We start from the raw sequence: 12,726 nt of genomic DNA on the forward strand, positions 1-12,726 counted from the left end.
AATGTATAGCCAACTGTTCTATAATACTATGACCATTAAGTATTTTCTCTTTAATGTCGATAGTTTTACATACTTAATGCTTCAGTGAAATAATATACCAAACGCTATTAAAAAATAATAAAAATAAAAGTATGTTTTTTGCATTTAAAAAACTATGGCCATCTTACCCGAGTTTACTCTATATGTATGGCAAGTTTATTTCATATTTCACGAGTATTGACACTTAAATAATTTTCGTAAGTAAGCTAAATCTACAGTACTTTGCTATGTGCATAAACCATGATGGGTAAAATTGGAAAACAAAAAGGCATAGTGATATCATAAATTCTAATCATTTGATTAAGATATCATATGAATTTTAATCTATCTGAATAGAGTAACAATTATTTCAGTAACCTAAGTTAATAAATCAGATTTTTCCAAATACTGTAACGAATTTTATTTACCTGAAAGGTTACTTTACTAATTTACGCTAAATCTGATATGTCTGATGATATCAATCAGAAGGAAGAAAAGCCTGTTGATATAATTTATCAGACAATAGAATCGAGCAGAATCTATGTGCTGATCGTAAATTGTTGGCAGAAACGGAACAGGATCTGTGCTATCATTAAATATAATGGTTATAGTTCGGATAGTGTTCATCATTTGCATGTAAAAGAAAGATTTCAAAATTAGTGGTTTTTTTGTTGCATGATTGTGAGACTGAATTGTATATCTTATGATGAGGCATTAATCATAAAAAATTTTTACATTGAGTCGAGTTTCAGAGACATGGAAAGTCAAAATAATCAAAGTTTATTAACGTCAACTCATATTCTTTGAGACTACGAATTCTTATTGAGCTATGTCAAAGTGCCCGTCAAACTTGATCGGGGTCGATAATGTAGAGTCATTCGTGTATATCATTAACAAGATTTCGTATATATTTTCCCAGCAGGTAAAATGCTAGCAGCTTGCCGACAATAATTTCCAGCAAACTCGAGCATATTATTGCAGCAGATTTAAATTTGCTGCTTTGTCATTAAGCTTAGTTTCTAACAGCACAGATTACCAACATAAAATGTCGATAGAAATCGAACATTACTTGCTACCATAGCAAATACGTAGCAAATATTGAGCACAATCTGCCATATCAAACCCCAAAAACAGACAGCAGAAACAAAAGATGAAATGTTATCAGACTGCGACAGCAGAAACGCGGCGAAGATGTGTCACATCAAGTACTAGCAACAAAAATACAGCAAAAATCGAGCAAATTATGTTATGACGGCGAGCTCTGCTCGAATTTTGCTGTATTTTTGCTATCAGTATTTGATGATTTGCAAAGTGAAAAAAATAGTTGTCACATACTATTAATACAATGATACTTAATGCTCACCTGAAATAAATGCTCAAAATTAAATGTATACTTTGAGCCAATTTTTGAGACATCTACTATTGCTTTACAATTGTCCTATAAAACAAACTCAATTTCTGCTGACAATCTGCTATCAGATTGTGTTAGACAGATTTTGTTCAATTTTTACCATCAATTATGTCAATAGGGTTTGCTCGATTTTTGATGATAATTTGTTTTTATACATATTCAACAGACACTGTCTACAAAACACAGATATATGACACAGGCTCTTGCAAGTACATTAAAACAAAATTACAATCTTGTATATTGCAATGCATAGTTTCAAACAATGTTGGTATATAAATGTAATATGATTTTAATAATATTGAAATAACAATATTAAAATTTACAATATTTTTAATATATTGTAAAAATAAAACTGCCAAGATTTTTTGTGTAACTGTTTGTATATGTACGCACGTACATTTTCTAATTCATCAAGCTTATAATTAAATTGTACAAGAGTTTTGTATTTTATAAACATAAAGTCTATTGAGATTAATCATATAAAACTATTTTTGGAAATACTTGCTGATAAAAATTTCCAACTGAAAAAAATTTTTATCAACACTACAAATTAATTTTATAATTTTGTATTCACTTATAACAAAGTTTTAAGATAAAATTTTCGTGTGAGTTTAAGAAATTCTGAAGAATATAACGTTATTTAAATCACAAATAACTTGTAAAACATGTGTATGTCAAAAATTCCTGTAATATTGTATTAAAATATTTCTCAAAGTGGACTTTTTATCATTTTTACAATATTATAGCAACATTTTGCAATACTTTTTTAATGTTGCAATAAAATATTTATACTATGTTTCTGTGATCTTTCTGTGCTCTATAGAAAGCTTAAATTATTTGTGCGGACAGATGATACAGGGATTTATTGTCATATTCTGACAAAGCTAAAATCTGTTAGTATATTACGAACAGTTTGCTTACTGACACGAAAATTTCGTAAACTCGGAAATGCAGATTTTAAGGAAACTTGGCAAAAATGTAAAGGGGGTAAATACGTAAATTTAGAAATTTTTAGTTGGTGCTCAAAAATGGTTTGAAGGTGTAAAACCACCCTTCAAAGACAAAGAGACTTTTAACTTTTTTTCAATATATCTTGTAAATTAAACGAAATATTAAAAAATGTTTTGTACAAAATTTTTACAGTATAAATATGTACTTCTATTTAACTACACTATTCATTTTTTATAAAAAAAGAATTATTTTATATTTATGTGTGTATGTATGTATGTGCGTGCGTGCGTGCTTGCATATGTGTGTATGGGTCTGTATGTTGCTATTAGAAGTAGAACTAAACGAATATAAGATACTTATTGAATGATTTTAATTATTGATTTAAACATTTGTCAACAGTTGCAGGCACCGCTCCTTATGGAGTATTTCCTAATCAGCCTCAATTATATGCAACGCAAGGTCCACCACCGCCAACATATGATCAGACTCTTACGCATCCTATGGTGAGTCACTTGAACGTATTTTGTTTTGGGAAGGAGAACACCAAATTTTATCAATAAATATTTATTTAGATGTATCAACCAATGTACGGGCAAGGATATCCTTTGCAATATTATCCACCGGGTTATCCCTTGCAATATTATCCGCCATTGGCAGCGACAACAGCATATTATCCCACAATGCAACCCGCTCCTGTAAGACCTACCATTATGGTACCTGTAAGTATCAAATAATTTCTGAACATTTATTTAGAGCGAAACTTAAGTGGTAATACCACTGTAAAAATCTAAAATAAAGCGTTTTTTGCGATTTTTTTTTATGGCAGGAAAAGTGAGATAATAATAATAATATTCAAGGATGTTATTAATCATGTCCTTAAGTGTTCAAAAAAAAATATTTATTCAAAAATAGTACAAAATGGCGACGCTGGCGTCATTCTCGCGAAGCATGTTGAATTTGAGGCGCTCTGCGACACGCAGCGTAACTGACGCAAATTTGAATCTGGAAAAAAACAAAAAATTTTCTCTTAATCCATAAGTATAGCTAGAGAAATACATAGGGGATTTTGAAAATATTAATTTTTGTGTGATTGGCGAGCATTTGAAGTAACAAGTTCAATTTTTGACAAAAAAGGGGGCAATCATTTGTCAATAAATAATGTTAAAATCAACTTATGGAAAATCCCGTACGTACTTCTCTTCGGAATGTTATTTTAAAGATATGGTCAAAATTTGGAGTGAACAGAATGAAAATTGTTGGAATTATATTGCGTGCCGTTTTAAAAAATCGTGTTTCGAGAAAAACGCCTTTAAAGTTTTGAGATGTGTTATGGACGTGAAAAAATGAAAAATTTGACTGTTTAAAAATTTTTACCATTAATTTGTTATTCCAGGATCATAAAGCTGCCCTTCCCTGCTCAAATATTTTTCCTCATTTTCTTTCCTCGTCGATTTTATGCCGGTGCGTGCCGCATCTCTTTTGCCGCATCTGTCAAAGCTTGGCGTGCTTGATCCGCATAGCATTGGCTTCAAGACAAAAATTGTATGCTTGAAGGTCAATATCCATCTTCAAAACTTTCATAATTCGCAGAATATTAGTCAGACCGTCGTTAAAATTACAGTAATATCAGTCGCTACATTCAATACTTTTTTGTCACTTGAGGACTTAGGAGCCAAGTTCCGAACAGTAGCATTAAAACTATCGTGTCTGTTTTGCGTGTAGCCTCCCAAGCAACGATTTAGCAACTCGTCACGGCTCAACTCCTCATAAATCAGTTTGATGGCTTGATAAACTTTCTTCGATAGCGGCGGCTTATGATGGAAGGTCTAAGAAATCCGCTGCTTGCGCCTTCTTCCAGTCACACCAAGACTCTGAGCACTTCGCGTGCTGCGAATTTTCGTCGGTTGACATCTTATGAAATAAGGTCGTCCAGATTTCATTTTTCATATTTTCCAAGGAGTTCGGATTCCACCGTATTGCCAACCCATAATAAATTGTTAATTGATCAATTAATTTGGTAATTAATTTACCTTTTCTTTCGAGGCCATTTTTTTCCCAGATTTCTCAATCAAGTGCCCATTCTCTTTTGTATATGATCGATACACTCTTTCTTTTGCACTTCAAAATTTTTGTACGGATTTTACGGATTTTTCTCCATTATGCCCTTGAATGTTTTGTTGTCACCATCACCGATGTAGTTTGCGTTTGATGCCATGCAAAGTTTCGGAGCGTTCAAACATCTCGACGACAGTGTCTATCTCCATTTTACCAGATAAAATGCCAGCCTTCATGGTTCGATTGACATTGATCGGTGTATGTTTTGAGCATTTCTTCATACTCAGCTGTTCCTGATTTATTCTTTTAGTACTCGCAAGACTTACAGTACTTCGACTTCACTTCAACGTCGACGATTTTGCCTGTGACCATCCAATCAATGACGTGATTCCGAAAAGCGACGAAAATCCACGTTTTTTCCACGAACCATCACCGGAAACAGTTATCCCTGCAAATAGTCCATTTTCTTTACTTTTCTTTTTCTCTTCTTCCGCTGCTTTCTTCATACTACCGTCTCGTTACCTACGGTTACCGTTGCGATCGAAATCATCTAATCTGTCGTAAAAAGATTGAAATATCTATCGTGGCAATTCCATGAATGTACAAAACTTGATTATTCCATGTAGCCCCACTCCTAATAGTCGCATTGCTAGCACGATTTGACAGTTAATTTCATATCCATTTCGTATAAATGGACTACTTGGAATGTCAACTCTTGGACAATTTGGGCAAGAGATGAGTATTTTGAAGCCTAAACCTGGAGGACTTGTTTCATGAAACGTTATGTCTGAATCGCACGTTTTGTACTTCACGTGTTGCGAAATGGGCAGAGAAAACGGCAAAAAGTTTATGATTCTATAGCCAAATTCATATTTTACATCGAAATCTTCATCACCAACTAATTTTTTGGCAGAAGCACTGACTCCTATCGAATTGCTCTCAGCCTCAAATCTATTCAACGTTTGTCTCGCTGACACATTGCTCCGACGCCACGTTGGATATGATGTTTTTGTACTTTTCTTGCCCGTGAACACTTTTTTGTCACTCATTGTAACTCATAAGAATTCTAAGGCTACAAATAAATTATCAAAAATCAGCACTACACACAAAAATCGTGATTTCAAGCGAAGAAATGATGTCCTTTCTGTGGATGTACTGACGTTGTACTAACGTACTTTTGTTTGAAAATACTTCTAACTGAACACAAACTCCTTCTAATGACATCTGTTAGTGTATTAGAGAAGTTAGAAATCAAAAGATAAGTCATTAGACTGTATCCTTCCAGCAGGTATCTATGTGTCGCAGGTAATCGTTTCGGAGCAATCCGACGCGCTTGGAAAAGAGCTCGAAATTTCAAAGAAAAAAATTTTGTACAGACAAAACTTTTTCGCTTTATTCTAGAAGGTTCAAAGCGTCTTTTAAGTCAATTTTAAAAAATCGATTTTCTGAAAATTATTACAGTGGTCTTACCTCTTAAAAAATATTGTGTAAATTAAAATTTTTTATATATAAATATATGGGACGAACCACATCAACTGGACACCCCACCTGCCCAAAAATTGACACAATTAAATCGAGTTTGAGAGCTCAAAATTTTCGTGAGAACATGGTCTTTCAGATGCTAATTGGCGCCTTAGCCAAATCCAACATGGCGGTACTAATATGGCGGGTGAAAAGACGGAAATCCTCTAAATTGCTCACGAATATCTTTACAAGTCGAACAAAATTCTTTTGCATTAGATTATCATATCTATATGGTTTTTGGATCGCTAAAAATAGACCATATAGAAGCCGAACAAAATTCTTTTGCACAGGACCAGATTACCATGTCATAATATAGTTGTAGTAAACCATTATACCAACGTATGTTTGTTATACAGTAGTTATAGATCTGTTGTAGTTGAGTTATACTGTTGGTCAAAGACAAAACACCCATATTTCACTTTTTTATCTAGAGATATAAAGGAATTTGACGAATTTGTAAACCGTGTTTTTTTTTATTCAAAAAGACCTCAATTTATATCCAAGATCTCTTAGTATTCTAATCACCAACATAACATCTTGTTTCACAGAATGGTTTCGATGGTACTCGATTTGACGGCATCTCGCAGCCGGTGTTGCCACCACCGCCACCAGGAGTAGCCGCAAACGCCGCACAGTTGGCCGCGATGGCTGGTCACAGTGTGGCCCTTTCACAAAAGAAGGGCTCGTTCTTGGGAGGAGGAACAGAGGGCGGTTATACCTTTTGGTAAACCACCTAACCACCTTTCGTAACACACACGCAGAACATATACACTCACGTATACACACATCACATTAATTATCGGGAGCGCCATGTCGTTATCGAGACGATGAGAGATTACGTATGTAGGTAAATTTCTGTTAGAGCTCCGCTTTTCTCACATGGCAGCTTCATCGATATCTATTAGTGTACCGTGTGTGCGGACTGATACACACAATATATACACATGAGACACTCAACCATATGACATACATGTACATCACACGTACGTAAAATATACATTTTAACATGATACTAAGACAACAACTGTGAGGGTTTCCACACGATTCACATACGGCGATATTTGCGATCGATAGAAGCGATCCAATGATCTCAAGGACACCGCCGCCGTCTTGGTGATCGATCTACGCATCTCGTGTACTGTTGAACTGCATAAAATCGTCCCGGCCGAGGAAGACTCGGACATGATGGCACTCGTCGAACATCTTCGAAAACTAATTTCTTGAAAGCTCATCGTTCCAATGGTGAAACTTGGCGGACAGTGAGAGAGTTACGCTGAGAGTTTTGAAGGATCCGTGAAGATCCGAAAGCTCAAGATCCAAGATACCGAGAATCCACGATTATCGAAGGCTCGTTTCGTCGTATCATCGAATCCGGAATTTCAAATTTCAGCAATCGTAATTTCTCCAAATTTGAAAAACTCTAAAAATCAAAATCATTGTAATTTATTACACAGTTTAAAAAAATATAACAGGACTAATCATTTCTTATAGTTATTTTGGAAGCTAGATGTGAAATCAGGTTTCCATATTATATATCACATCACAATTTTGAGAAATTTGTGATTAAAGTTACAAAAGAGTTTTAATGTACTTTGTCATATTATTATTATAATGTTGCATTACATTTTATGGTTATGCATTGACTATCAAGGAAAAAAAGGTAGTATTTGTTATATTTTAGAAGTGTATTAAAGTGATCTTATGTGTATTTTATCCAAATTTAATTTTATTTGTAACTGGCATGGACACAAAAATTAAGTTGCCAACATTGTATTTTTTGCTTGTAATGACATAAATTCAATATTGTTGCGACGAGAGACTAAGAGCTTTAATTATAATAAACATATTATATTTTTAGAAGTCTTGTGTGTGTGTGTGTGTGTGTGTGTGTGTGTGTGTGTGTGTGTGTGTGTGTGTGTGTGTGTGTATATATAGGAAATGCATCGAATGTGGAACAGTTTAAATTGGATCTCCATTATTACTTGGAAACTAAATATTGCATCATATGTATACAGATAAAAATATGATCTGCTTAGTTAATTAAAGAAATAACCCATATTTCATACATTCATATTCTTTTCTATATAAAATCTGCTAAAAGCGAATTCGTCAAAAGCGAGAAAGTTATACTTTTATGATTCTGTCTCTTAAGCAAGCCTAACGAAATAACTTTCGAGTTTTTAGAACTACATAAATACGTAATAAGATGTATAAACCAAGAAAATGTAACATTAATACTTCGGTCATATAGAAATTCCAAATTAGGCCCCTATTTTGTCAGATGCTCTTTTTGACATACGTCATGAAAACATTTAAAAAATACGAAACTATTATTAAAATTACTATACCATTAATAGAAGACATTTTCTAAATTGTATTCATGTTCTGAACATTGTTTTTCTAACTGTTATTTAAAAAATATTGTGGTGTTCCAAATTCGGTACCTTTTCCTTATATATGGGGCGTTTTCTGTGACACAAAGAATAGAATAATATTTTGACTAATAATGGATATCTAGAAGCTTATTTTCAGTGTAGGCCGTATTTTCAGCGACCCTAGAAACCCCTAAACGCTTATTTTGAAGCCTATGTCGTATCCTGACATTTTGATCAAATATTCTGTCCATAAATAAGAGAATATAGTCCCAATTTCGCGCAATATTATCAAAATATTATTTTCTGATATTTTGATCGAATATTCTGTAAGTAAATCAGTGATTTCAGTCCCAATATCGCCTAATATTGATACTGCCATGTTAAATTTTTCAAAAAGTGCCAGACGGCATTTAAAAATAGTTGTTTCCAGCTGCAATTTATTGACTTTTAAACTGAAATATATTCTGGGCAGAGGAGGTCTTCGTTTTATAGAGAACGCCTCATATATATATATATATATACATATATATATATATATATATATATATATATATATATATATATATATAGTTATATGCATGTAAAAGTATGACAAATAATGGACGTTTTCCAGCAAGCAACACACAAGGACACTGTAATGCAGTGAATCATTTCATCCTTGATTAATATTGGCAAACAAAGAATGAAAGAATTTATTGTGTTACACTGTGACGCTTGTTAGAAAGTTATCACAGAATTGTCATAGAAATTTCATTTATTATATTATAACATTCCTAAAGATATTTATCATTACTACATTATTGCAATCTTGCGAAAACATATTCTGTAATCTTTTTGCACTATATGCGTAGAAATTTTTCTTTATACTTAATCATGATAGCTTATTAATATAGCCCCAAAAAATTTGTTTAAGAAAAAGTTTTTAACTGAAAATACTTAACATAACATACTTAATTTTAATTACAATAAAAGTCCAGCACGTTAAATCGTATCATAATTATAATAAGATAAAATATGTGAAAATAATCCTTTTTGAAATTTTAATTATAAATTTCTCAAAATTGTGATGTGAAAAAAAAAGTTAAAAACCAGATTTGTATTCAGTATAAAAAAAAATTACAGAAGATGACCCATTCTTTTTCTTTAACATTTTCTTATTTTATTGAATTGAAGGAAATATAAAAAATTAAAATTCCAAGTCCTATAAATTTGAAATTCTAAAAATGGATGAAAATTTCAAGGAATTTAGAATCTCAATAGAACATCTTTCCAAAATATTCTTGTAAAAAATTGTTTCCAAAAATCTACAAATTTACACAAATTTAGGAACTCTGATAATAAGCTTTAGAATGCTCAGAAAACATGAGCTCCAATTGAAGGAGACGAAAAATAGTAATTTATGAGTATCTATAATCTCGAGTTTTTCAGGATTCAAGGTATGCAGGATCTAGCTTTAATAGCTTGTATTAGTTAAGGTAATTCGAAAATTTTAGTTAAATTTTTCTTAAATTTAACTAAAATCACCGATCAAGCATTTTTCCGATGAGATAAAACATTAAGAATCATACATGTTTAAGTAAGTTTCCGAAAACTCGTGTCCTCGAGGCAATCCATTCGCGGATCTACGATGTCGGAGAACACTCCGAGTTTTCGAACTCGGAGCAGTCAATGTGCGTTTCCCACGAAGAATAGTTATTGCAAGAGAATGTTATTTTACGAAAAATAAACTAGTTAGATCAACGAAAGGCGGACTGATGCCACTGACAAGAAACGACATTGTCGTTGTGCTCATTGAAGCCGAAAAAAGGAGAGGATAGAAATCCAATGTCGACGATTATAGAAATTCACAAGACATATTGCGTTGATATTTATATTTAAATTATTGTTATTTAAACAATTTATTTGCAGATCCTCCTTAGAGAGTCACACGATTTATTTGATATCTTCAGAGACGGTTGCGTTCAGAAAACACAGTTACCAGTAAGCGATCAGTGAGCAGCTAGTAATTATTGGTCTTTACTGTTAGATCTCTAAATTTAGACCAATTATATTAGCGAATTACTCAACTGTTGTACAACGGTTGTGTTTTCTGAACATAGCCAATGAAAATAAGAAAAGGAGGTAGAGAGAGAGAGAGAGAGAGAGAGAGAGAGAGAGAGAGAGAGAGGGGGGGGGGAGGAGAGAATGAGAGCGTGAGAGAGAGTGAAATGAGTTTTATATCATGGAAAAAGCGTGCAATAAGCGTAAATCTATTGTAACAATTAAAAAACGATATTAATTGAATTGTGAATTCGTTATCGCGTTGAATGAGAACACAAGTTTGCGTGTATGCGCGCGCGCGCGTGTGTGTGCGTGTGCATGTGTGTGAGTGAGGGAATGTATATGTGTGAGTGAGTGGGAAAAAGTGAAGTGAGACAAAAGTGAACAAAAGGTAAACAATGAATTGAAACAAAAATGTACCACTGTGCGATGATCAATTGTACCAGTTAATAAATGCTATGATCATGTAATTCGTTAATTGAAAATTTTTCTTTTTTCGGTGCGATGGCTTCATCACATGAAAAGTAAGTAAAGAAATTAAGTTTGAATTTTTAAAGTCTATCATGTAAGACCGAATTACATGATTTCGGATTTTCACTTAAGAAGGGTCTATTGAAATTTGCTAGAAAAAATCTCACTACTGATGAATAAGAATATGATTACTTAAGTAAAATAAATCATAACAAATCAGTAAAGTTTAGATCGTATGTATAAATAAAGAAACGATAAAAGACTATAAGACCAACAAAGGATTAAATATAGTTAATATATAATATTAAAGATCCTGGAATCATCTGTTTTACCGTCACAAAGACAGTAATTTTTGTTTCGCAATATCTTTATTTTATAGATTTGGACATCCTCAGGAATGAAAGTATACACATTACTACCAGTTTGTAAGATAAAATTTCTACTAAAAACAAAAAAATTGTTAATTCACATCGTAACGTTTGATCAATATAAAAGATCTACATTTTGTACTTACAAAATTCATATCCACGGACTGGTGGACGAGGCTAAAATCTCTTAAATATCACTCAGGAGGGTGATCTTCATAACACATGTCAAAGTTCAGGTCATTGGGGCTGGTTCCTTTTTCATTAAGGTTTATAATTTATCATATTTATGAAACTATGTGAATAACTTTTTAACGAATAAGAGGGACGGCTGAAATCTTTTGAAAATCACTCGGGAAGGTGATCTTTATGGTGACCTTTATAATATATGTCAAGGCCATCAGAGCGGGCTCTCCTGATCGAAATATTTACCACGAAGAGAACAAATAGTATTATTAAGTTTCGAAAATTAGATTATAATGTTTAATTAATTGCGAGACGAAAATTTAGATTATATACATGTAAAAAGCCTATAAGTAGAGTATTGGAGTATTGGGGGTACCAGTAAGTTTTAAAGGATTTATAATAGAGGGCGTTAAATTGCATTGGACCCTAACCTAACCACCCTCATGTTAAAGCATCATTATTAGGCTTAAGTTTTCAGTACGTCTCATTTTGTTCAAGTGTAAACAACATGGTTTTTTTGAACTTCAAATATGTCAACTTTTGTGCCAACGAAACGCAATTTGCGGAAAGCTTTACTTTTCTGCCTCCATTTGAAAAAAAAGCAGCTGAAGGTCATTGATTGCTGTGTGAGGCTTATGGGGACTCCATGCTCCATCAATTTCAACTTGTGAGTACTGGTTTAGACGGTTCAAAAGTGGTGATTTTTTTTTTTTTTTTTTTTGACACAGAAGATAAGAAACGTGAAGGAAAGCCAGAAATGTTTGAAGATTCAGAATTGGAGGCATTATTGAATGAAGACTCGTATCAAACGCAAGAAAAACTTGCAGAATCTTTGGGAGTGACTCGACAAGCAATTTTGTTACGTCTCAAGCCGTGGGAGTGGTCCAAAAGCAAGGAAATTGGGTACCATACGAATTAATGTCAAGAGACGTGGAAAAGAGATTTTTCATCTGCGAATAGCTGCTCCAAAGGCAAAAACGGCAGGCTTTGCTCGATTTCTGCTGCATTTTTGCTGTCAGTACTTCATGTGATACATCGTGCTGTATCTTCGCCGCGTTTCTGGTGTCGCAGCGTGATAGCATTTCATGTTTCGTTTTTGCTGTCTTTCTGCGTTTAGAGTTTAATTTGTCAGATTGTGTTCGATATTTACTATGAATTTGCTGTCATGTTATGGTAGCAGATGATATTCGATTTTTGCTGTATTTCTATCAATATTTTCTGTTGATAATCTGTGCTGTTAGAAACTAAGCTTAATGAGGAAGCAGCAGATTGAAATCTGCTGCGGTATCATGCTCGAGTTTGCTGGCATATTGCGGGCAAGCTGCTAGCA

At 33.3% G+C, this 12,726-nt stretch overlaps 2 protein-coding genes across 5 annotated transcripts in view; one reads left to right on the forward strand and one right to left on the reverse strand.

Moving 5' to 3' along the window:
- The window catches only part of LOC105833030 (DAZ-associated protein 2), a 54,879-nt gene extending 46,862 nt beyond the window's left edge, over positions 1–8,017 (forward strand). For 2 of the 3 annotated variants that reach the window (XM_036286654.1, XM_036286657.1), the window contains 3 exons: positions 2,780–2,883; positions 2,953–3,099; positions 6,508–8,017. In XM_036286654.1, the coding sequence (XP_036142547.1) occupies positions 2,780–2,883; positions 2,953–3,099; positions 6,508–6,687 (431 nt within the window). In that variant the 3' untranslated portion in view covers positions 6,688–8,017. The remainder of the gene's footprint in view (positions 1–2,779; positions 2,884–2,952; positions 3,100–6,507) is intronic. The other variant, XM_036286656.1, reaches the window with a different exon arrangement.
- Positions 1–12,726, reverse strand: part of LOC105837419 (recQ-mediated genome instability protein 1) — a 123,998-nt gene that overhangs the window by 2,289 nt on the left and 108,983 nt on the right. The gene's annotated exons all lie outside the window — the stretch shown is intronic.

The sequence above is a fragment of the Monomorium pharaonis genome, chromosome 5, assembly GCF_013373865.1.
Source record: "Monomorium pharaonis isolate MP-MQ-018 chromosome 5, ASM1337386v2, whole genome shotgun sequence".
Classification (NCBI taxonomy): domain Eukaryota; kingdom Metazoa; phylum Arthropoda; class Insecta; order Hymenoptera; family Formicidae; genus Monomorium; species Monomorium pharaonis.